The sequence below is a fragment of the Rissa tridactyla genome, chromosome 14, assembly GCF_028500815.1.
Source record: "Rissa tridactyla isolate bRisTri1 chromosome 14, bRisTri1.patW.cur.20221130, whole genome shotgun sequence".
NCBI classification, from domain to species: domain Eukaryota; kingdom Metazoa; phylum Chordata; class Aves; order Charadriiformes; family Laridae; genus Rissa; species Rissa tridactyla.
This window is the reverse complement of record NC_071479.1, coordinates 12,323,146-12,347,603: the sequence shown is the minus strand read 5'-3', so window position 1 is coordinate 12,347,603 and position 24,458 is coordinate 12,323,146. Positions and strand designations below refer to the sequence as shown.

The 24,458-nt window shown below is 65.1% G+C and overlaps 1 protein-coding gene across 3 annotated transcripts; it reads right to left on the bottom strand.

Moving 5' to 3' along the window:
* Positions 1–8,946: 8,946 nt before the first annotated feature.
* Positions 8,947–13,649, bottom strand: RNF208 (ring finger protein 208). 3 transcript variants are annotated; one of them, XM_054221134.1, is made up of 3 exons: positions 13,344–13,649; positions 11,836–11,914; positions 8,947–11,717 (listed from the first exon to the last, which is right to left on the bottom strand). In XM_054221134.1, the coding sequence occupies exon 3, from the start codon at positions 11,200–11,202 to the stop codon at positions 10,405–10,407; it is 798 nt and encodes a 265-aa protein (XP_054077109.1). In that variant the 5' UTR covers positions 11,203–11,717; positions 11,836–11,914; positions 13,344–13,649; the 3' UTR covers positions 8,947–10,404. The 3 variants fall into 3 exon arrangements, with proteins under 3 accessions (XP_054077109.1, XP_054077111.1, XP_054077108.1); XM_054221136.1 differs by lacking the exon at positions 13,344–13,649 and adding an exon at positions 12,938–13,074; XM_054221133.1 differs by having other exon boundaries at positions 8,947–11,914.
* Positions 13,650–24,458: the final 10,809 nt, after the last annotated feature.

Genomic DNA, 24,458 nt, shown 5'->3' with positions numbered 1-24,458 from the left:
GGGTAAAGCCTGGCTCCCCATGCCCGCACCACGCCAGCGTGGAGACGAGAAGTCTCTGGGGTGGGATGCTGCTGGCTGGCTCCTGCCTGGGACCGAGCTGCTGTCCCACGTGCTCCAGCTCCTGGGGTCCCCATGCTGGGAAGCAGCACCCCGCGGGCATTGCTAGAGCTACAGTGTTGGCAGTGGCCGTTGTTTGTGGTAGGACCTAGAGGAAGTGAGCTGTTGCATGGGAGTCTCTCCACCCTGGCATTAGTCAGCAGCAGCAGCAGCTCTTGCTGCAGGAGGCTGCCTTGACAGACCTGTTCCCCCTGTCTCCAGGGGATGGGCGCAGGAGGAAGCTTCGGTCTCTGTCTCTGCTGCCAGTTCATCTTCCAGAGCCTGCCTGATGCCAAGGTCTGAGCTCCCCGAGTGCCAGTTCCCATTGAGTTATCCCATTCCCTGAGTGCCTGCGCTGCTGGACTCGTTCTTCACCCCATGCTGGGAGCTGCTTCCAGTTGGGGCCGGGCGAGCCAGCGGCCTCCAGCCCTTTCCCTGGCAGCCTCGGGGCTGTCTGCCCTCCTGGCCCGGCCGCTGCCCCAGTGGTGCCAGTACCACCACCTTCCTCCCCCAGTTCAGCGAACTCGGTGCCGCTGTGTAAATAGCAATTAGGGCCCAGGGCATGAATCAGCCGGGGACGGTCCCTGGGAGCCGGCTGGGACAGGAAGGGACAGCAGTGCCACACCACCCCTGTGACCCAGCCATCCTCCCACGCGCCGGATCATGGGGTCCTGTACAGGTGAGCAGTGCCCTGGGGCATTGCTGGAGCTACAGCACTGCAGTGAGTGGAAACGGGGTGCTTTTTGGGTCTCCCCACCCCGCTGCTTGGCCAGCGCTGCCTTGCTTTGAGGAGCTGTTGAACCTGCAGTCCCGGGCTGGGTTGGGTGTCTCCACACCCCAGGGACAGCCCAGGGGACAGCGTGGAGCTGCTGCGTGGCAGTCCTCACGTTGGTGACACCGTCCCCTTGCATACGGGGCACTATCCAGGCTGCGCTCTTCCTCCCAAGCCCTGCAGGCTGCCCATGGGGCAGGGCAAGGAGAGGTGGCCCCAGCACAGGGACGGACCTGGAGGATGGGGGTGGGCTGTACTGGGGCAGCGCAGGACCTGCCCTGGTGTGCTACATGGGCTGTGAGCTGGGGGCTGGACTGCGAGCAGAGTGGGAGCCGTGTTATTGCGCTTATACTGGGGTGTGAACTGGGGGGCTGTACTGGGAGCAGGGCAGGGTCCATGCTGGTGTGGTGTACAGAGGTCTGAGCTGAAAGTGGCTGTGCTGGGGCAGCGCAGGGCCCATGCTGCCATGCCCCACGGGCAGCGGCGTGGGGAGCTCTGGCCGCAGAGGTGGCTCCATTTTTGCTGGGCGAGGAGAAGAGGCGGCCGTGGGCCCAGCTCCTCCCCGGCTCCCACGGGAGCTGATTGGTGCGGGCACGGCTGCCTGCCCCGGGCTGCCTGCATTTGAGCCGCTTCCAGGAGCTGACAAACCAGACTGGTTAGAGCCAGGCTCGGCCCCAGCCCCGCCTGGCCCACAGCAGGCAGCGGCTGCCTGCGCGGGTGCCTGCCACCCCTGCACCCCTTGCCGGCACAGCGGGCAGCGCCCAGCTTGGTGCCCTCTCCTCTGGACCGTGGTGGGTCAGTACTGCGTTGGAGCTCGGGAGGAGGAAGAGGAGGAGAAAGTGGCTGCTGGATGCGCACGGTGATGCCCCTCTTGGGGTGGCTTATCGGTGAGGGTGATGGGGACAAACCCCTCTTCAGGGGCTCCTGACCCATCTGTCTGGGAGGGCGTCCCAACCCACGCCGGAGGGATGACGGGACTCTGCGCAGATGCCGCTGCCTTTAAAGCCTTCTGACAGCCATGCTGAAGGCCACCTCCTGCCCTGGAGCAGCACCCGCATCCCGCACTGAGCCCCGAGGGGACTCGGGGGTGGTGGGTGAGGGGGGTGGCCGTGGAGCAGCTGCCCCCATGGAGCCGGCAGCAGGCGAGGAGGCAGAGCCCGGCACCCAGCCGGTGTGGGCAGCCGGAGGGGAGGGCTGTGCTGGGCAGCAAGGGGAGAGGGAGACTGGGGGACTGGGGGGCCCTGGGGAGCCGCCCCGGCTGTGCGGAGAGGCGCCCGCCACTGCCTGGGGCTGCTGGAACGCGCCAGCAGTGGTGGAGGACGCAACCAAGCTGCTGCTGCCTGGGCATGACGAGCCGCCTGCCCATGGTGCCTCCCTGCCCGTGGGGCGCGACCCTCCCGCTGCTGCTGCCGCCAGCCCCATCCTGCCCCGCGGGGAGAGCCCAGCACCGTGCAGGGGGTCATCCAGCCTGGAAAGCGCCTCCAGCTCCACCCTGAGCCTCTCTGGTGAGGAAGAGGAGACGTCGAGTGATGAGGTGGCGACGGAGGCAGAGCCGTGCCGCGTGCCGGCGGGTGGCGAGGACGAGTGCCCCATCTGCACGGAGCCCTACGACGACGAGGGGCACAAACCGGCCCTGCTCAACTGCAACCACGGGCTGTGCCGCGCCTGCCTGCGCGCCATCATGGACACAGCAGCCAGCGCCGAGTTCGGCCGCGTACGCTGCCCCATCTGCCGCCAGAAGACACCCATGCTGGAGTGGGAGATCTGCAAGCTGCAAGAGGAGCTGCTCCTGCTGCACGCCCAGCCCAGCTCCCCCAGCACCCTGGCCACCCCCCGGCCCCCAGCCCTGCCACCGCGGCGCCCGGGCCTTCTCGGTGCCCTCGAGCATCGCTTCCAGGTGCGCTTCCACACCAGCCGCATGTTCGGGTGCCTGCCCTGCGTCCGCTACCCGCCCTGCCTCATCCGCCGGCTGGGGCGGCTGGAGCGGCACTGCCGCTGCTGCTACCTCCTGGTGCTGGCACTGCTGCTGGTGGCTGAGATGCTCAGCCTGCTCCTCATCTTCCTCCCCATTGTCCTGATGGTGCTGCTTTTCCTCATCCTGGATAAATAGCGCTGGGTTTGTGCCTCCAGGCTGGGCCACGTGTGGGGAGAGGAGCCCTGCTCCCACTTTGCCCCTGTGTCTGGTGCTGGGTGGTGATGCCGGCCGGGGAGCGAGCCCATGAACCCCGGCACCTGGCATGCACCGGCGCTGCTGGTGAGCCCGCAGTGAGCGAGGCAGCAGAGGAACCGGGGCAGGCAGCAGGGGGAGGCGACCCTGGAGCTGAGCATCGCCTGCATCCCACCGGGCCCCGGGTGACACGTGGCTGCAGCAGCGAAGGGGCGGATGGAGCGGGAGCCCTTCCTGCACTGGGGGCACGGGGCTGGGAGCCGGAGGGGCTCTGCGGGCAGAGCGGGGCTGTGCCGTGGGATGTGCTGTCCGTGCCCAGGACAGACGGACTGAGGTTGGAAATACAACTTGCATTTGTACCATGGTGGTGTCAGGCTGAGTTCAGTGTCTGGTCTGGCCTGGGCATGTCCCTTCAGGGCCCAGTGGTGACACAAGCAGGGGACAGGGACAGCCCGTGGTCCCCAGTCACCCTGGGAGAGGGTGCCCGTCCTCACTGTGGCACCTCCCAGCCCTGGCCAAGCGGTGCCAGCCTGTGCGCGCCCTGTGTGGAGATAAGAGAGCAAACACAGCTCTGTCCCTGTGGCGTTGCACTGGCAGCACCGAGCAGGACGGGCTGGCGGGGCCCCGGGCACCCGGCACCCTGTGCCTGAGGACAGGCAGGTTGGGCCCCAGCCGGGCACCCCAGGCAGAGGAGCTCACGGCACCGGGGCTGTGCCCATGTGGGGCCTGCCCACGGCTGCGGCGGGCAGGAATAGCTCAGTGCGGAGCGGGATGCGGGCTCTGCTCCTTACTTGGCAGCCGGCTCCTGCGGGGGCTGCGTCCCAGCTGGGCTGCCGCCCTCCCAGAACCTCCCCGTGCGATGCCCGCGCCATGGCACGGCTCCTCTGCACCCTGGGTCCCCCCCGCGCTGCAGGGCAGGGGGCTGGCAGCAGATTATTGGGGACACCAATACCCTGAGGGGCAGGACGTGGGGCCAGCGCCGGGCTTTCAGCCACCTTTGGGCTGGCAGTGGGGGGCAGGGAGGCGTCAGACCCCCTCAGCCCCCCCAGGATCCCATCAGAGGGGTCAGTCTCCTGCAGTGCTGACACCCATCGTCGCAGCCTGGGGTGTGCTGCTCCTCGTTCACCCCTGCCAGCCTCCTCTCGGGGCCCTGCCAGAGCTCTGCACCGACCCTGTGACAAGTTGCCCCCGTGTGCTGTCACCCCTCTCCGTCCCCACCCTGCCTGTCCCTGCCGAGGGGCTGGCTGTCACCGCTGTGCCCCCGTCCTCCTGCCCGGCCGTGCCGGGGTTGTGCAACCCACCAGGTGCCATGGCTTCACCCTTCTCTCCCAGAAAGGCTCCGCGGGTACACGGGCTACCAACCCCCTCCCTCTTCCTCCTGCAAAGGGAGCCAGGCCGGCGGGGTGGGGAGCGAGGGAATGCTCCCCTGCCCTACAGCCCTGCGGGAAACCCACGCCCTTGTGCCCACGGGGGCAGAGACGGGGGGCCGTGGGCTTTGCTGGGGCTACTCTCGGCATCGGCGCTGCCGGGCTTTGCTGCGGCAAAGCGCCGGGGCGTGGGAGGCAGCAGCAGGAGCAGGGCACCCCGAAACGGGTCAGGCCGGCAGGCAGAGGCGGGCAGGTCCCCCCTGGGCCCCCTCGCACCGAGGAGTATTTATTTATACCAAGTGGAGCAGCTCCATCAGGAGCTCGGCCCTGGCCGGGAGCATTTTCAGCTGGATGGGGCCTGCGGGGAAGGGGGGGCTCTGACACCTGGGGGGGCCCTGCCACCGCTCGGGAGCCTGGCACGTGTCCCCGCTCTACATTACATGGAGGGGGGATAACGGTCTTTTGGGCAAACCAGGCCAGAGCCGTCCCCGGGGTGTGGGGGGGGACACGCGACACAGCACAACGCACCCTGCGGCGCCTCCGCGCTCCCCTCGCCCGGCTGCCGGCCCCTCTGGCTGCTACAAGCGGGAGAAGGGCAGACGAACCCCCCCGCCCCGGGGATGGGGTGCCTGGGGGGCTGCGGGGTTGGGACCGAGCCCATGGGGATGCCGAGCCCGGCAGTGCCGCGGTGCCCGGGCGCGCTGGCAGGGCTGGCGGCGGGGGCCGGGCTGCAATGTCCGCTCGCAAGGACTGGGTTATATTTAGCGCGCCGAGATAGCGGCGGGCGGCACGGCGGGTGCAGCACGGCGAGCGGGGGCCGGGGACGGCCTGCCAAGAGCCACGGGGGTCTGCGGCAGGGCTCCGGCTGCTGGGCACCATCATCCGGCACAGCCCCCCCGAAGCCCCCCACATACAGCCTTTGATCCCTCGCAGTCCCCTTGTACCCCCAACTATGCACCATTCCCCCCCCCCCAGCAGCCATATGCACCCTGTCTCCCCATGCACGCCCCACTGCAGCCCCCAGCTCCTCCGCGCACCCCAGTCTCACCACACCGCCCCCCCCCCGTGCAGCCCCGATCCACCCCCCAGCTCTCTTTGCTGCCCACCTTCACCCCATTGCAGCCCCCCAACCCCTCTTCCCCCGCCCTCGGACTCCGGCACAGCCCCTCAAATCCACTCCATCTCCCCCCACCTCCCTTGCAGCCCTCCATGTCCCCTCCCACAACCCCCCCCGACACCCCATTGAACCCCAAATACTTTGTCGCATCTCCAGGCTGCTGGCACCAGGAGGGTGACGTGGTGTCCCCTGGCTGGTGGCGTGCCTGCCCCCATCCCTGCAGGACCTGCCTCTCGGGGCTCTGTGGGGCCGTTTCTCTCTCCTGCCTTCTCCTGCTGAAGCCCAGGTGTCCCCTCAACCCGGGTCCCCAGCCATGCGTGGGCGGCAGTGAGGACATCAGCAGCACAGGCAGCTTCACACATGCACCGAGTGCGCCCGGTCTCAGCCACGCGGGCAGGTCAGGGTTGGGGGCGGGGAGTCAGGGGGTTGGGGCGTGAGGGGACGCATCCAGCTCTGGTCGGAGCCATCCCCACCCCTTTTGTACCACAAGCGGCAGCAGCACCTCCCCTTCCCCGCTCAGCCCCCACGCTGGGGACACGCCAGTGCTGTCCCCATCCTGCACCGGTGAGCGCGAGGCCTGAGGGACAGCGGGGATGGCACGGCAGCGGTGACACCCTGGGAGCAACTCCTGCACCAGAATCCAGCCTTGAACATGAAGCCGGGGTGGGAGCGTCAGTGGGCGCCTGTGCCTGTGGGCAGCCCTTGCCGGGATTTAACCCCAAGAAGGCTCCCGAGCTCAGCAGTTCCTCCCCATCTGCGGGCCACCGCTGGCCCTGGGGACCTGTCACAGCCTCTTGGGCTCTGTGCCACAACCCATTATCTTCTCATCGCGGGGTTACACCTCATTGTGAAAGCCAGGCGCTGGCAGAAGCCGTTGCAAGCGGCTTCCTCTCCACCGAAACAGCCATTTCGGGTGCGTGACCGCCCCACACCGAGGTTACGAGGCTGCGTGTCCCCAGGGAGGACACAGCCCTGATGCTTGGCCACCTCCTTCCCAGCCTGGCATCACGCTGCCACGTAGCCCGGTGCAGCCTTTGGCCCCTCGGCCGCGCTGGGGCCGGATCCTGCCCCCGCTCGGCACCAGCGGGGAACTGGTCCCGTTGTGCAACCCCCCGGGCAGGGCAGCGGGGCAGGATGGGGACACGCATGGGGACCAGCCTCGCATGGGGACCAGCCTCGGCGCTGCCCACCCATCACCAGTAGGCGCGCAGAGCTGCCCCCAGCCCGGGGTGACCCCCAGCACCAACCAGCTGCAGGAGCTGGTTTTGGGGAGAACAGCTGGGAAACGCCACCTCCGCAACCTGTGCCAAAGGCCAGCCCCAAAGTGGCAGAGAGCTGCCCCTTCCTGGCTCTTCCCAATTCTAAACCAATTGGAGGCATTTGGGGAAGGGTCACCCCCAGGAGCCGTTTATCCTCCCTGAGTCCCCCCTCCCACCCTGGGCCAGCCTGGACACCAGGAGAGCCCAGAGCTTCATCCCAGCCCGGGACAGATGTAACATCAAGCAGGAGGTTTTAAAAACAGCTCGTCTGGGAACTTCGTGAGCACCTTTGCTGACACACACCCCAACCTGCCCCCACGGCCGCATCCCGGCCACGTTTGAGCAGCGGGTGGGACATGGAGCGCTTTGAAAACCCAGCTTGGAGACACAGAGCTCGGCGTGGCCACAGCGGCCGTGGAAGAGTTTCGGGGCTTGGGATGCCGGGGCGGCTTTGAAAGACTTTGAATTCACCTGCAGCCCCGACGCGAGGGCTGGCACCACCCCGCCGTCCCCGTCCCCCACTGCACACCCCGGCCGCTCTTCCAGCGAGCGCTTGCTGGAGGTTAATGGGGCTGGAGAAATGGGCTGGCGCCCAGCACCTACTCCTGAAAGGCCCCATTTCTTCCTTAATTGCAACTCAGAATCAAATTAGCGGTTTTAAATTTACTCTGTGCCCAAGAGGTACCGGGGGGGGGGGGGTGGGGAGGACGTGCTGTACCCTTCCTCCTTATGTAATAAAAAGGGCAAATTCCTGCTTTGAGGGCAAAACTGCGGCCACCTCTGCCCTGGCTGGCCCGTTGCTTCGGTGTCTTTGGGGCTCTGCAGATGGAGATGCTCGTCCTGGATTTGGGATGAGTCTTTGGGGCCATGGATGGAGATGCTTGTCCTGGATTCGGGGCTGCCCCAGCTCCCCTGAGCAGCCACATCCTCGGGCTCGCTGGGGGATGCTGAGACAGCCAGATGCCCCCAGCACTGCTGCCAGGGCTGCCCGTGCCCCTCAAATCCGAGGATGGCGGGGATTCGGATGCAGGGCTGGGGAGCCAGGTCACGGCCGCGGTGCGCTCGGGGCCGGGGATGGCACCGGCTGCATTATTGATGCTGTAATTCAGCACCCATGGACTGGGACGTGGTTTCGTTTTCCGGGGACAGAAACGCCCCTGGAGGGGGGGAGATGGCAGCCAAGGACAAAGGGTCCACAGCCACCCCTCAACCCCTGCGCCCCCCGGGGCTGGGAGCTGCCCCCAGGGCTCGGCCGTGACCTGGGACGTGCCGGTGCTTTGGAAGCGGCTGCTCCGCGGTGTCCCATAGCAGAGGGCAGAGGCAGCCGCTGCTCCCAGAGGAAGGAAATTGGGGAGGCAGCGCTGGGCCAGCGGGGCTGTGCGTGCACGGAACGCCTCAGTGTGCGCACACACGCACCCCCCGCTGCGCACACACATGCACACATGTGTGCACACGCCAGCCTGGGCGCACAGCTCACGCCCGGGGAACCGCGCTGCCGCGGGAGCATCCTCCCACCTGCTTCTGCTGCAAATTTCTGCCTCTCCCAGCTGGAGTGTTGCCATCACGGTGACGCCGGGGGCCGGTCAGTGCAGGCAGAGGGTGCTCCCCACCAATGCCATTTGCCGGTGCTGCCGGGTGCATGCCAGGCACCGGGGCAGTCCCGGTGTGCCACTGGGGATGGTGCGGAGAGGGGCGCGTGGCAGGACCGATGGGTGCGTCTGCCTCACCGGAGGGGGCAGCGGGAGCCCAGCACGGCCCGTGTCCCTCCCTGGCTCCCTTTTCTAGTGGGTGCCACCTGGACCAGGCTGCCAAATCCCCTTCCCAGTCACTCCGGGAGGAATGGGACATCCCAGACGTATTTCGGAGCCCTTGGTGTGGCTGGGGACCGCTTGCCAAGGTGGCCAGCATACCCCCACAGTGCCCAGCCGTGTGTGGTGGGACAAGGGACTGGGCAAGGTGGGGACCCAACCATGTCAGAGCCGAGAGCCAGGGCGGAGGAGGAGGTGTCAGTCCCGGAGAAAGCCCTTCCTTTGGGTATCTCCCCCCCAACTTGCCCCACAGACCGAGCGGGGCCGGGGCACAGCACCCCCGCAGCAACGTGCCTCCCCAAACGCCGTGTCGCTGTTCGTTCCAATATAATCTTTATTGGGGAGACTGATGGGGGTTAGAACAAGGCCGGGTATAAAACATGATCATCGTCACAACCAGCAGCGGGAGGCATTGGCAGAGCAACACAGAAACGGTATCGGCCGCGTTCTCCGCCAGAGCAGGATGGTACCCGGGGCTGCGCCGGTGGCATCGCCTGCTCCCTCGGGGTGGCCGGGGGGGACGGTTCGGCCCCTCTCCCTGGATGGATGCTGGGCTTCGGCCAGTGCTGGGGGCTGCTCTTTCCTCCAGGGTGCGGGCTCTGCGGGGCCCCCCGGCACGCCCAGCCCCGGTGCCCTGGGACCGGGCAGCATGTGCCCCTGGTGCCGTGGCCGTGCTGGGTTGTGGTGCTCAGCCCTGCAGGAGCACCCGCAAATTATGGCTTTTTCTATATTTTTTTAGGTTTGTTTTTTCTTTTTTTTTTTTGCTTTTTTGGCAGCAAACTTACCTCTCCAGGTGCCCTGGAGAAAGCAAGACTGTGCACAGGGGGCTGCCGCCCTGCCCGCCCCTCCGCACAGGGCTCGGAGCAGAGGTGCTGCTCCGGGGAAGGGACCGTGGGCAGGAGCCAGACCTCTGTCCCCCTGCAGAGCCAAATCCCCTCGCTGGAGCCGGCAATGTGGGGTACCGGACGCCGTGATGCCCCCGCAAGCCATCCCATGGGGCATCGATGCAGGGCCCCGCGTGGAGCAGCAGAGGACGGGCACAGCTCAATGCCTTTGTGAACGTGTAGCGGCCTGAGATGGGGCGGCCAGGGACGGACTGGGAAAAAACAAGAATCCTCCAAAACGAGGATAAAGTGGAGCTTTCCTCAAGGGCCTGCGGAGGAAACGGGCCGCGTGTCTGCTCGCAACCGAGGGGCCAGTGCGGCGGCGTGGCATGGCTACAATGACTCGGGCGCACGGCGGCTTGGCCACTGAGATGAAAGCTTTGGCAAATAACTTACAGAGAAGGAGAGGGGGAGTCCAGGGACCTGTCCTTGCCTCCCGTGCCAGACAGGCGACCCAGCACGACATCAGGCACCTCCAGGGCTCCTTGTGCCGCCGCTGCTGGCCGCGGGGCGATGGGGAGGGTGTCGCTCCGTCCAGGGACCAGTGTCCGCTCTCGGGAGCCGCAGGGAGAGAGGAGGGAGAAAGTGCCCAGGGATGGAGCGTGGTGGGATGCTCGATGCACAGCGGGGGCTCCTGCCGCAGGACGGGGGGAGCCGGAGCCCCTGGATGCGCTGGTGGACATGCTCCCCATCCCAGCGTCCCTCTCCCTGGGCACCAGCAGGGCGTAGGGGGCTGCCGTACGGTCCCAGCGTCCCCATCGCCCCCCACCAGTGCCGGCGAGGACGCCGGTCCCACGTCCTCGGCCACGGCGAGCGTCCGAGCATCCCCGGGCTGTGCCGCCGGCAGAGAAGGGACCGGTGCCACGGTGCAGCGCCGTCCTCTCGCACCCGCCGGCCGCCCCGCCGCCGGGAGGTGGGGGCAGGGCTGCGGGGCTCACATGATGGTGCAGGACGACAGCGGGTTCCGGATGTGGCAGGTGCAGGCAGCCCCGCAGTACTGGCGGAAGGTCTGGTAGCAGCTGCGGTCGGTGTCGCTGCTCCACTGGACGGGGTTGGCGGCCAGGGCCTCGGCCGGCAGTCTGTTGAGGATACTGGTGTTGACAGCCAGCGCCGCCAGCCCGTAGTCGGTGAAGAGGACGGTCTCCCGCTTGCAGGTGGGGCAGGAGATGAACTTGTACTTGGGGCAGGACTCGTAGAGGATCTGCAGGCACTCCTCGCACACCGAGTGCAGGCAGGAGAGGATGCGGGGCCGCTTGTTGGTGAAGTTGTACATGTGGCCGCAGGTGGGGCACTCCAGGGGCTCGCAGGGCGTCGAGGGGTGCAGCACGTACTGGTTGACGATCACCTCGTCCGACGGCGGCTGCCGGTGGTAGCAGACCTCCGAGCTGCCCTTCCGCTGGCTCTGGTACCCGCGCTCTCGCCGCGGCAGGGGGGGAGTCCGGGGCAGCGGCAGGGGGCCGGGGGTGGCATCCAGGGCGGGGATGTCCCCGCACGCCTGGTTGACGATGATCTCGGACTCGGAGGGCCACGCGCGCTTGGCCACGAGGGGCGGCTCACGGCGCGGGGCTGGCGCGTAGCGCGGCTGCGAGGCCTGCAGCTCCGAAAACTTCTCCGGGTGGATGATTTTCATTGCCTCCATTTTAATGATGACCTGTTGCCCTTTCAGACACGACATGAGTATCGTTTTCACATTACTGTCCACTGCTCTGGGGTCTCTGAGGGACGCCTGCATGAGGCTAAAACATGCCGGCAGCCTGCTGAGCTTTCAACCTCGGTCTGGCCGCGGAGCAGGAGCACGGGGAGCAGCCGCTGGCGTGGAAGAGCATCCTGGGGAGACGGGGCAGCGCCAGTGGGCCCCGCGCCCCTCTTCTTCGGCCAGCCCCGAGGGCGCTGGGCGCGAGGCCGGGGCGGGCAGGGGAAGGCAGGGCTCACAGCGACATCCTGCCCGCCTTGGAGGATGCTCTCGGGCGGGTGATCAAAGCGTCGGCTCCCCACAGCGCCACGCTGGGATGTCAACGTGACATTGGCCGTCACTCGGCAGCCCCCCCTTTGCCTCCGCTGGCACTTCTCACGCCGTATCAGCTGCAGTCCGGAATGGTAAAGTGGGGACCGTGGTGCCAGGCACTGCCTGGGACAGGTGAGTCCAGGGGAATCCCACAGGAACAGGGGGCAGCCCCCACCTTGCCCAGGCTCCCACCTCCACAAGGCCTTTATTCCTGTTTACTTGCCGTGGGGATCCTCGTGGCGCTGAAGAATGTGTTTGCAAATTCCTTTGCTCTGACTTCCCGGCTCTCCCTCCTGCTGTCACCGGCAGCTCCCGCGGGGCAGGGGCTCAGGGAGCATCCCGCGCCGGAGGGCAGCTCACCTTGGCCGGTGCCGGGGCTGCCACACGCCTTTTCCCCACCGTCCCCGGCACCTCTGTTCCCAGCTCAGCTTCGTGCTCGCTGGAAATGAAAAGCAAGAGGGGGTTGGATCCAAGGCCCTTCAGGGATCTGCCGGCTGCCAGCGCTCCCTCGGGATGCGTGCCCGCCTGCATCCCGGCAATTTGGCAATTCAGCCCTGCAGGTCCCGTCCATCCACCTGCGTGTTTGGGCCGGCGGAAGTGGGAGCCAGCAGGTATTTCCCCCCAGGCATCTCCTCAGCGGCCCTGAGGTTGGGGTCCCGGGTCCCCCCTCTGCCCTGGGGGCCAGCAGGGCAGGTCTCCCTGCGCCCCGTTGGGATGCAGGGCCCCTCCTGGGGGGGCTCCCCCACCGGCCTGCCTCTGCTCAGGGTTTTCTCTCACGTTTAGCCCCTCCTCTGCTCGGTGGATCTATTTTTACCTCCATCGCTTGCTCCTGATCTGTCCCTGCTATTATCCCTCCCTCCAGCTTCCTCTCCCCCTTCCCAGCTCCCTGCCCTTGTCCCATGGCTGCTGGGGAGGACAGGCCACGTTTGAGGGCAGGAGATGGGGGGCAGGCAGCCAGCCCGTGGCCATTTTCTGCCTCAGCAGCCCCAGCGACAGCCTGTCTCTCCTCCGAGAAGGGCGAAGGCGCTCTCCTCCATCACGCTGCAAATCCTGTTAGAGGGATGCCTGCTCCCGCCGAGCCCTGCCAGGCCTGACGGAGGGGGCCCGAGGGGGCCATCTGGTTGCGGCAGCAGCCCTTGGGGACGGCGAGAGGCCACGGGGGGGTTCAACCCCGGATGCCCGAGAACCGCGGGGGGCTGGATCCCTGCCCGACCCCAGTGGGGGTGTCCCAGGGGGCTGTGCCCTGGCGGCACTGGGGTCCTGCAAGCATCCTGCGATGCCTGCCCTGAGGAAGGAGGCCTCGCGTCCTGCATCCCCCACCACGGGCCCACATTCTGCACCCCACATCCTGCACCCCACACCGCACAAGCATCTTATATCTCCCCCCCCGCCCCCACCCAAATCATGCACAACAGCAGCCCCCCAGGGGCTCTCTGCCCGCAGGTCTCCCGCAGACACTCACCCGCAGCGCACCGACGGGCAGGGCGATCCGCATGGACGGGCAGCCGCCGCACACAGCCACCGCGTTTCCACGCTCGCGCCGTCACACCCCTTCATGCACAGCCCTGGCGCAGCACCCCACCAATGCCCCGCATCCCCGTCACCCCTGGGGAGACAGACCCCTTCCCAGCACCCCCCACCACACGCAGCATCCAACCCCCGCTGACCTCCCGCCGCAATCCCCAGCCCCACGCACCCCTGCCCCACGCCGCGCTGGCACGCTCGCAGCCCAGCGGTGCACACACATGTGCACACCCGCACACACACACACACACACACACAAACACACGCGTCCTCACGCCTGCGCGCCCGCAGGGTGATGCCCCCCGGGCAGCCCGGCCAAAAGGACGGTCCCTGCCACTCGTTACCTGCATTGGCCCGCCGTGCCTCGGCCGGGGGATGCCGTGTCCCCAGTTCAGCCTCCAGCCCCCCGCTCCGTCCCCGGCGGAGGTCTGGAGGCCCAAGCGGCTAAAGGTTATCTGAAAGGCAGAGGGATGCCGGCGCTGTCCGTGCGATGTCCCGGCTCCCCGAAGAGATGCTGCCGGGTCCCCGCCGCCTCTCCCGGCCGGGCCGCGGTTCCCGGCCCCGCTCCCCGCCGCCTCTTCCCACAGCTCCCCCGGCGGCGCGGGGAGGGCACCGGGCACAAAGGCAGCGCTGGCGGCGGCGCCGGGCTCCCGCCGGCTCCTCCGCCTCCGGATGCTCGGCGGGGACCGGCTGCCGGGGCGGGGGGGGGTGCGGGGGGGGGGGGGAGGGGGGTTGGGGAGGCGGCAGGTAGCGCCGCCGCCGGGGAGGCACCTTCCGCCCGCTCTCCCTCCCCCGGCTCCTCCGCCGCCTCCTCCGGCCGCGGAGCCCGGGGCTGATGCAACACTCCCCGGCCGACGGCGCAGGCTGGCTGCTGGTCGGGGTGGTGGGGGTGGTGGTGGTGGGGGGGTGGGCTGCGGCTGGGGCGCCCCCCGGTCCCCCCCCCTCCGGCAGGTGCGGGCGGGCGGGCTCCGTCCGCGCTGTCCCGCGGGGCTGGGCGGGCGCGGGCGCTGCCTGCGCGCTGCCTGCGCGCTCCCGCCCGGCTGCCGCCCGCTGCCCGCAGTGCCGCCGCAGTGGTGCAGCCGCCTCACATTTCTCTCGCTCAGCAGCGCCGGGGCCCGCCGGCCCGACGCCCCGCACACACACGCACACACGCACACACACACACACGCACCCCGCACCCCCTCTTGCCCCCCGCACCCCACTCCCCGCGCCCCGCACCCCCGCTCCGGTCCCGGCGCGGTGTTTCTGGGGGGGGGCCTTTGCAGTGACTCAGCAGCCGCCGCTGGAAACGGCTCCGCTGCGCGGGCTGGGAGCGGGGGATGCTGCTCCCGGGGGCAGCGGGTCTGGGGGCAGCAGCAGGGAGCGGGGGACAGCGGGGGGGGGGGGGGGGGGGGGCCAGGCCGGCAGCCCCCACGGCTTTCGGGGCTAGAGAAAGGTCATAACACCAGTAATACCTCCCTCCATCCCTCCCTCCCTCCCGACTTTTTCCCACTGCCGAAACAGAGCCATGCACCCCACCGTGTCCCAAGGGACCCCCTCCGCCTGATCCTGACCCACAGCCACCCCGCGGGAGCGGAGCAAAGGGGTTCCCCCCACCCTGAGGTCAAAATCCAATGGAGCATCCCGATCCCTGCTGAGGTCTCAGGAGGGGGGTGCAGGGCACAGGGTCTCGCTGGCCCCAGGGGGATGTGGTGGGCCCAGCACTGTGCGCAGCGGGGTCACGGTGCCACTGGGTACCAGCGATGCTGTCTGGTCCCTGGAGAGCACTGGGGAGCACCGCGCCATCGCCGTGGTCTTGCTGTTTTGACCCCCTTCACTGGCACAGGTGGACAGGAGCCCACAGGCCCCACGCCGTGCCCCAGAAGGACAACTCCTGCTCTGTGCTTCCCGGCTCCTGCTGTACCCTGACAGATGGTAGAGGCCAGGCTGCCCTCTCCCCCCGCCATGGGTGTCTCCAGTGTGTCTCCATGTGTGCTTCCAGCCAAAACGGACAACCAGCCCCATGAGGAGCCCCCCAATCCCCAGCCACGCTCGAACCCAGAGCTCACAGACAACCCCCCCAGTGTCAGTGACCCTGGGCACCCGAACCCAAAACACGCCATCCCTCCACCCCGCCTGGGTGCCGGTGGCGGCTCGCCAGGCTCCTTTGGGTGCTGCTGGCGTTTCCCTGCTCGTGTCACCCACTGCCACTTTTGAGCTCTTTATGCTCCTCAGTTGGCCCCAGGATTTTGCCCGGATTTTGGTGCCCTCTCCCTGAAGTTCACGCTGTCCAGACCCTCCAGCCTTGGGGCAGCAAAGACCCGGCCACCGCTTGCCCCTGTAACAAGGGCTCTGCGGGGGCCTGGGGCCGCGCTGTGACTGCACAGCCACATCGTGCTCACGCCATCGCTGTCCCCTGGGCCCTCCATCCGTGGGACAGACGCAGGAGCTGGAGCTCACCCGTGTCACTGAGCAGCGCTGCGTCCCCCCTGTCAGCCCGGAGGAAAGCTCAGCCCCACCAGGCCTTACACATCCCATAGACGATCCGGCCATCCAAGCTCCAGGCAATGATGCTAAAAATCTCACCCAGCTGCCTGGCCTGGAGGAGATGACCAAACCCACCCTGTCCAGGGGGATCCCCTGGCCCCCGGTGGCTCAGCCGTATCCTGGACCGACCCCGGAGCGTGGCTTCCCCCGGGACCACGCAGCTTCACCCACCAGCTGCCTCCGCCTGGAAAGCCATGCTCCCCTGTTGACAACGTGAGCTCTTTTATTTTCAATCTTCTCGTTTCCCATTGGATAAGGGATTTTGTAACAACTTTACCTCTAGTCCCTCTAAGTGTAATTCTTTGATCTGCTCACCTGCCGAAATCCGCGTGAGGCCGCTGCTGTCTGGCGCCCTAACAATGCTAAACAGGGATTCCCTTAATCTTCCCCATCCCCTTGGTGTCAGTTTTTGCTTACTCTCCTGCTAATGCTTCTGGATGCAGATAGCAAGAACCGATATATTATGCTTGAACTCACAGAGTAAAGGAAATTGCAGGAAGTGAGTGAGCATGAGCCATTTTTTGTTATTAATTCATATGGCATCCCCGTGCTGACCCAGCTCCACGGCGTTATTACGCTGCTATTCCATGAGTAAAGCAACAGCTCTATTTAAAAATAATCATAAATGATATCAGGCACCTTTTCTGCTGAATAAGAGTGTGTTTGTGCCAAGGTGCTGGGGATCTTCCTGCTGCCCTGATGGCTCTGCCAGTCTCTGCTTCATGAGCTTGGTGGACGTGGCACCGCATCCTCCCCATCCCGGCCCAGCAGCGCTGCTCAGCCTCTGCTCCACCTCTTCAGGTACTCGTGAAGCAGTTTGCAGCTCGAGCCAGTCTGGCACTTCTTTTTCTCCTAGAGCTTGCGTTAGGCTTGATGGGATCCTTGGTGGCGCGTGCCAGTGGTTAAGTCTTGTGCAAGGGAGGCTTTGGCCCCAAGTTTCCATCCCAACGTGTGAGTGCTCAACGAGACTGGCAGAGCTCTCCCAGGTTGGCTTTTGGAGGTGCAGAGTTTTCCCTTTTCTCTGCTGAGTTGGACCGCCAAGATCTTTGCTTTCCACCCCAAACTGAAAATCATCTCATCCTTCAAAGCCCAGTCCCTTTATCTCCGGCCAGACCAGGATGGCCACGCCATCAAGTAATGTCCCTACCAAATCCCAGTCCCTATGGCCGACTCTGCCCTTTGCCTTGGGTCTGGCCATACTCTTATTCCTGGGTTTAACACCTAACTTTGTCATATATAGATCTCTGCCACGTTATCTTTCATAAAAACCTGTCGTATTGTGTGCTATCATAAATGTACATCGTTATCCTGCATGTGGATATCCTCAGCATGTCTCTGAGCGGTGGTGATGCGGTATGGCATGCTTTTTCTGGGTTATACAAACAGCACTGATTTATTTGACCATTTTCTGAGACCTTTCCAAGCAGGCCGAGCATGCCCTTGGGTTCGGAGGGAGCTCCTAAGCTCAAGCGCCCCCGCCGTTCCCCATGTCCTGCCTCCAGCTCTACTCAGACAGACACGCAGGAGCAACTTTGCCAGTGGGTTTGCTTCTTGCCATCCGGAGAAATGAACGTTTGCTTCCGTAATCAAGTGGTGGCTGTTCCTTGGTACCCTGCGTGCGGCCACAGCTCCTTTCTGCAAAACTCATTACTCTCCGGTGTCACAAATGGATCATTTCTAAACCTTTGGTTTACAGACGCACCGAGAGGCGTAACACCGCTGGCCAGTCTCTGCCGCAGCTCTGCTGAGATGAACCGTGATGCTAGAAGATAATTTGACCCTAAATTTCCTCCTCATCATCTGCATCAGCCATCATCGGCTCAGTTGTCCAGCTGCACGCTCAGGATTTTATTGCCCCTCTGGATTTATAATGCTTGTGGAGAAGCACCAGCTCTAGCAGGATGTTTTCCTCCTCGCCTGGCACTGACCCTGCGCCGTGGCTACGCGCGTGTCTCTGCTGTCCACCCAACCGAGGGACGCAGCAGCTCCATGTCCCAACCGTCCTGCCCTGCATCCCGGATCCCATCTACTGCCTGCAGACCTGGCGCTGGGCTCTGCCCTCCGTGCCTCTGGCAGCAGCACCTGGGGTGCTTTCGCAATGACGCACACCGCTTTTATTTACTGCTTGCCACTCTCGTTACAGAGTTCGTTTGACCGGGTCCGGCACACATCCACAGCTCTTTCCAAAATCCAGCCTGTTTCTTGCAATGATCTTGTTTTGCGCTGGTGAATCACTCATCACACAGTTAATTCACCCACAAAAAAATGAGCTCATCTTCAGCTTTCCAGAGAGCGGCTTTATCACCAGGTCTGCAGTGGGGCAGGCACCGGCGGCAGCGCCTGCCCGACTGCTCCGCGGCGCCGGAGGGACGACCCAGCCCAGCGTGGCTGGGAGAGATGCAGGTGTGGTACCCACGCTCCATATTAAGTCTTCATCCTCCATGCTCCACCGTGCCACGCTCCGTCCCCTCAGGATTGTCTCTCCTTCCTGGCACAGTGCATCAGGAGAAAGGACGACAAGTGCCACAATGGCCACCCTCCCAGGCTGAGACCCTCCAGGCCTGGCTGAGGTGGTGTCAGGCCCGCCATGGCTGGCACAGACGCCGCCAGCAGGGGAAAGCAGGGCTCTCACACCGCGTATCTACCACACGGATCCACCGAAACTATGGCAGGAGGTGCCTGCAGCTCCTGGGGTGTGCAGCTTGCCCAGGCAGCGCAAACACCATTTTGAAGGAGGGATGCTATTAAAAATCTGCCAAGAAACCAGCAGAATTGCTTGTTGCCAGCTGGTTGCTTAAGGGTGCAGCCAGCTGCTGCAGAGCTGGTTGCTCTGGTTGCTGTTTGAAGCAGCAGAAGTGTGTGGGTTGGTGGTGGTCAGGACCTGACCACTGTTGCTCTTGCAGTACAGTCCTAACACCAGGATGGGGGTTTGAAAGTGGTTGTTTCTAGGCTTGCAGCCCTCTACAGAGACTCCACCATGAGAAAAATGGTGCTCAGAAGATCTGCAAAATGATCTAAAGCCTGTGGCTCTTCCATATGCTACCACACACAAACCTTGACATGACGGGAATCATAAGCTCCGTGGCACGGCAGGCCCACACGCATTGTGGTCTGGCCAGTTCGAAGGGTATGGGTGTTCCTAAAGCCCCAGGCAGATCCAAAGGGGTATAATCATTATTTTTACTATTCGTTCATTCTAGTGATTAATAATGTGGCCACTTCTGGGAGCCCTTGGTGTGAAGTGAGCGCCCACCTTGTTGGTGCTGCACCGATGGCAGGAGGGCAGGGAGGAGGAGGAGGGATGCACGTGGGATGGGGGGAGATGAAGGCAGCAGGGCCAGAGACCATCTCCTCTCTCCTTGGATGCGGTGACCTTCATTCCCCTTCCCACCCTGCAGACCTGGGGTTGCTCAGCTGTCAGAAAAGAAGATTCATGGGAAACTCATTGCTCTTCACCGCTATCTCATGGGAGAAGCAGGAGAGGATGAGGATCAGCAGCCACAAGCTGGGAGGCGAGAAATTCCAGCTGTATTTCCCTATAGCTATGTAGGGAAATTCTTTTTCACTTTGAGGGTCAAACACTGGACCAGGGCACAGAGAGGTGGTGGGATCTCCAGCCTTGGAGAAGTTCAAAGCTGCCCTGTGCGAGGTCCAGAGCAACACGCTGGCCATGCTTTGAGGCAGGGGTTGGACTCCGCTATGGGGCTGGGACCAGTCACAGTCCCCACGGTGCAAGTGGGGTCCCCCGCTCCCATCAGAGTCCCCTCCTTCATCTGTTGACGGCAACTCCCCCAGCCCCATGCGTGCACAGTCTCAGGGACTCCCGAGACAAGGAGGATATTTCACATCTTGCTGGTTCCACAGCAGCAGCGCGGTCGCATCAGAAACTGCCCCCTGCTCCTGCGGTGCTGGCAGGGGCCGACGGGGAGATGTGGAGCTCCTGCGGGGCTGCTGGCTTGGGCAGGGGACGGCCACAAAGACCCAGAGCCGCATTTCAGGGGTGAGAGGGCGCAAGGAAGACCCACGTCCTTTAGAAAACACCTTGTGCCCAGGCAAAATGGGACAGGGATGGCCCAGAAACAGAAATGGCAGCTCTGCAGAAACCTTGCCCCCTCCCATCCAGCCCTGCTGATGCCGGGTTTAACAGAGCCCGAGGGATCTGAGGCTCAGCAGAAACCAGAGCACGCAGCAGCGCGGGGGTACGGCCGCTCTTCCCAGCCCTCCTCCGCCGGGTCGGGCGGGTGCAGAGCTGGTGGAGCAGCTCCGGTGCTGGCCGTGCTGGGGGCTGAGGCGGACGCTTTGTAATTGCGGTGACATTTAGCGTTCGCTTTGCTGGCTCCCTGGGAAAGCCCGGCGCTGCCTGCGCTTGTAACCTGACAGCGCTGCTCGCCTGGATGCAGCGGAGACACAAACTGGGTCAGGGAGAAGGAGGCGGCGCGGCGGCCGCCTGTGCCTGCCAGGGGCCCGTCAGCAGCGTGGCGGGGCAGGGTGGTCCTGGTTTGGGTGACGAGGTGCCCAAGCTCCTGTTCATCCCTCCCCAGGGCTGCAGGAGCAGGTGCTGCCTTCGCTGGGGTACGGCTCCAAAGAGCAGCCCAGCATGGAAGCAGCAATGTTTTTTTGCAGCAGAATTTCATCTTTTTTCAGGCAAATTTCCCCAGTCGCGGTGGGCAGGGCCCGCTGAGCCCTTGCCCGGCTCCTGGACAGGCCCGCTGCCGCCCCTGCCTCTGAACGCATCCCGCACACGAGGCCATGGCTGTGCTTCTGGGGGGTGGGATCCCGCTGTCCCAGCGTGGCTGTCCCGGGGTCCTCAGCAGGGGATCAGGGGGCACAATGTGTCCCCCCATCCCTGCTGGCAACATCCCCTGGCTCTCCTGCCATCCCTTCTCCTCAGCTTGGGCAACCGATGCTCTTACATGGAGCACCACGGTTGCATCTCTAGGTCAGCTGGGTTAATTTGAGTGTTGACCCCAGGATTTTGTTTTCCCTGGGTACCCGTAACGCTCCCGGGGAGCTGTGTGGGTGCGTGGGAGCAGCTCCGGTGTGGCGGCAGTTGCTGCGGTAGGCGGCTGTGGGCGCGGGGGCTGCGGAGCCGGAGCTCCTCCGCTGCGGTGAGAGCGCCGGGAGCTGAGCTGCTGCCTGCTCGGAGTGTGTGGCGGGGAGAGCTTCAGCTGGGGAAGAGCAGCGGCTTGCAGATCTGGGGAGAGGCGGCTGCGAGGGGGAGGTAGGGGGGGTGGAACAAGGAAACGCAGGAGCTGGTGAACTCCCTGACATCGCCTCGGGTGGAAGCTGGGAGCCGTGTAGAGAGCCCTTGGCAGAGGGTCCGTGGGAGGGGGCTGCATCCCATGGGGCAGGGATGGTGTGTGGTGCTGGCTGTTGGGGACGTTTCCTGGGGGTCACAGCATCATCTGGCCTTGGGTTTTCCATCGTATCTTTCCTCTCCTTGATTACTTCAGTCCTCCAAGGGCCTGATTTATTCTGTGCCCGGAGCCATCCTGGGGTGCTGCAGGAGGACCCCGTGGCCCATCTCTCCCTGCGCAGAGGACCCCCTGCCTGGTGCCATGGCTGGGGGGGACCCCTGGGAACAAGGGGGTTGTCACAGCCTGGTGCTCCTGTGCAGGCTGCGGGGAAGGGAGCCAGATCCATCCCGGGCGTGACACGGGGACGAGGTCTTTCCATGGAATGGAAACCGCTGCTCCGGCCTGGAAGGGGACCCAGCATACCCGGTCTGCTGGGGGAGCCACTGGGACCCCATTGAGGTGGCACAGTGTCCCCAGGACATGACAGGGATAACCAGAGAGATTTGTACCGCCCTGATCAAGTTTCTGCCTGCTGGGGGCACGTATGGCTTTACGGGGGATGGAAAGCTGTGCAGGGCACCGAGCACCCGCGCAGCCCCCAGGATGCTCTGGAGCCATTGTGGTCCTGTGGATGGGGAAGAAAATGCAGTTTTGGGTGCAGGCTCGAGGACGAGGGCCATGCCCAGAAGGGGTCTCTGGGGAGCCCCGCAACCTGCCAGGGCTCACCCAGGCCCCGGTTCTCTGCAGGATCTTGATCTACAGGCGGGGGTTTGGGGCCGGCAGATGCGGAGGAGGATCTGCACCCGCGCAGGGGCTGCCTGCCCGGCGGCTGCCCGCGTGCCAGCGCGGAGCTGCCAGGCTGTGCGAGCCCGGCGCTCGCATCCCTCAGCAGCACGACAGACACAAATGGGAGCAGACATGCTGGCTCGAGCAGCAAAGATCAAACCCCGGGAGCCCGGGGCTGCTGTCAGCGCGAGACGGGACGCTCGGAGCCATCCCGGGAGCAGCAGCCCCACCGCTCGCCCTGCCTGGTGATGCCCCTACTGAAGTGCGGTGTCCCTGCATGGCCGCAGCGCAGTCCTGCAGGCAGAGTGCGGGCAGGAGCCTGCCAGGGGGCTGCCCACGCTGCCTCCGTGCTGCGGCCACCGTGGCAGGGGCTGGCCATGGCTCAGGACCATGCCATGGGCGGGGAATATGGGGCTTTGCCTGACCTGGATCTCAGATCCTGGGGGATGTACAAGCCACTGCCAGGGTGCAGGAATAAATGGCCCCGCTCCTCCCGCTGGGGTCTGCCGATGGGGATGCTCCTGCACCCAGCACCTCCCCAGGGGCTGCACCCCGGATGCTCCGCGGGCTCAGGAGGGCAGAAGGTGGCCCCAAAACACAGCTCTACTGGGAACCGCTGTGGAAAGCCCCCTCCGTGGGGCCATACGGCAGCCCCAGCCTGTGTCAGCAGGTGGAAACTTCAACCGCCTGCCTCAGGCGCTGGCTGAGCCGGCAGCCGTGGGAGGACGGTGCCGCGGCAGTGGCATGTGGGTCGTGGCTTGCAGGAAGCCAGCTGGCTGCACCCATGCTCCCCGGGCAGCGAGGCAGGGGGAGCACCCCGCGCGGCTGGGGCAGGAGGGGCAGCACCCACCAAGGTGATTTGGAGGAGCAGAGGCAGACGCCAGTGGCACAGGGCTGGCACCCCGGGACCCCAGAAGTCCAGGCACAGCTTCCTCATCCTCCTCCAGTCCCAAAGAGGTTGCAGAGAGCTCCAGGATCCAGCATGGGCCCCAAACACCTGGATTTCACACAACCGCCTGTTTCCCACCTGGGAAGCCGACAGCCATCGCCCTGGTGCCCATGTCCTGGTGGCCCAGAGGTGGGTCCTCAAGGGCAGCAGTGTGACTGCCACCGGTGCGGAGCAGGAGCGACGAGGGTCCGTGGTGCGGCTGGGGAGCAAGGAAAGGGCACAGCTAATTGGGATAATTGCTAAAGCAGGCGAGGGGCGAGCGGGGAGGGAGGCGGCGAACAAGGAGCCGTTGTGCACAGGCGGCCCAGGCATGTGGCCCCAGCTCCAGCCGGCAGCGAGAGCCAAACAAACGGGGACTGTTTGAAGCAAGGGAGGACAAGCAGACGGCAGGACAGAAACCAGACCTCCGCTGGGAGAGAGCCGGAGCCAAGGGCTTAGCTGGGATCTTGGTGCTGTGCGGGGTCTGCCCGCTCCCCGCAGGGAGAGCATCCCCGGGCTGCCACAGCAAAGCCTTTGCCGGGGGTAGGGTAGTGCCATCCCCAACCCATCCCCAGGGCAGGGGACAAAGGGGGGAGGTTGGCAAAGCGCTGGGGATGCTCTGGGACAGGAGATGGGTGGCAGCCCTTCTGCTGCAGCCGTCCCTGTGACTGGAAACTTTCAATTGCAGAAAAATAGCAGGAAATCAGCCCCTCATCCTAAAAAAAAAAATAAAAATCGGCAGGTGTAGGCACTGCACGAGATCTCCATGTGGTCACAGCACAGCGGAAGCCGCAGCATCGCCCAGCGCGGCTGTTTGCAGCGAAAGCAGAAGCGGTGCTTGCAGGGAGCCCGGCGGACGTGGGTTCCAGCAGCTGCCCCCACCTCGGCCCGGCTTCTTCCTCCGCAGGAAGGAGAAGTGACATTGGAGGAGGGAAAACTCTGGCTGTGCATGTGAGCTGCCCAACCAGGTGTCCCCGGCTGGGGCTCTGACAGCCCATTTTCCAGGTCTCTGCGTGCGAGCCAGTGTTAAGCCTTGGAAGACATCCCAGGCTGTTTGCTGCTGCCTGGCTCTGAGCGGGGAGCTGCAGGCTATGGCCCGTTGGACCCGAATCCTGCAGCATCAGCCTGCCGTGGGTGCTGGGCTGAGGATGGCAATGGGCGAATTGTCCTTCCTAAAGTCCCTGTGCAATGGCACGAGGCCGCCCCGTGCCGACCCTTTCCCTGGGGCACATCACAGGTGAGGAGATGCTGCTGGGGTGCGGAGGCAGACAACTCCTCTGCGCTGGCCCGGAGGCTCTGCCCGAGTGGGAATTTTGCCTATGGGTAGGACAGAGGTGGGGGGTCAGATCTGGGCACTGGAGGATGGTGTCAACCAAAGCCCCCCAGCTCTGTGCTTGCTGGCACGCTCGGCGGCAGCTCCGTGCAGGGGCAGCCTCTGTCTCCTGGTCCAAAACCCGTCTTCAGCCCCAAAGCACTCGGCTGCTGGGAGGAGACGGGAAGGACTTGCTCCAGGCCAGGAAATCCTTGCTTTCTCCTCCAGCCGGGCCGCAGTGGGCAGCCACAATGCACGCTTCCCCCACGCCGCTGCCAAGTCCCGGCGTGACCCGGGGGCCGGCCAGGCTGGGGAGCCGCAGGGGAGAGGGACAGAGGGTGAGTGCGGGAGGGCGATAAGGAAGCCGGCTCCTCTCCCGGTTCCTGCGGCCGGTGCGAGCCTGAGGAGAGGCAGGCAGCAGGCCAGGCACCGGCCGCCTCGTGCGATGCTGGCTCCGGCCATGCCAGCCCCAGCGCTGGATTATTTGTCCAACTCATTATTGCCGAGGAGTGCAGTGTCCCCCTGCCAGGGCAGAGCGGGGCTTAGACTAGAACGGCTTCGGTCTCTGCAGCCGCAACTCGAGCGTCCCCGGTGTGCGTGGGTGACGTGC

What these genes read in the sequence shown, in the direction of transcription:
- RNF208 (XM_054221133.1), bottom strand. Translation starts at nt 11,202, where the DNA reads ATGCAGGCGTCCCTCAGAGACCCCAGAGCAGTGGACAGTAATGTGAAA.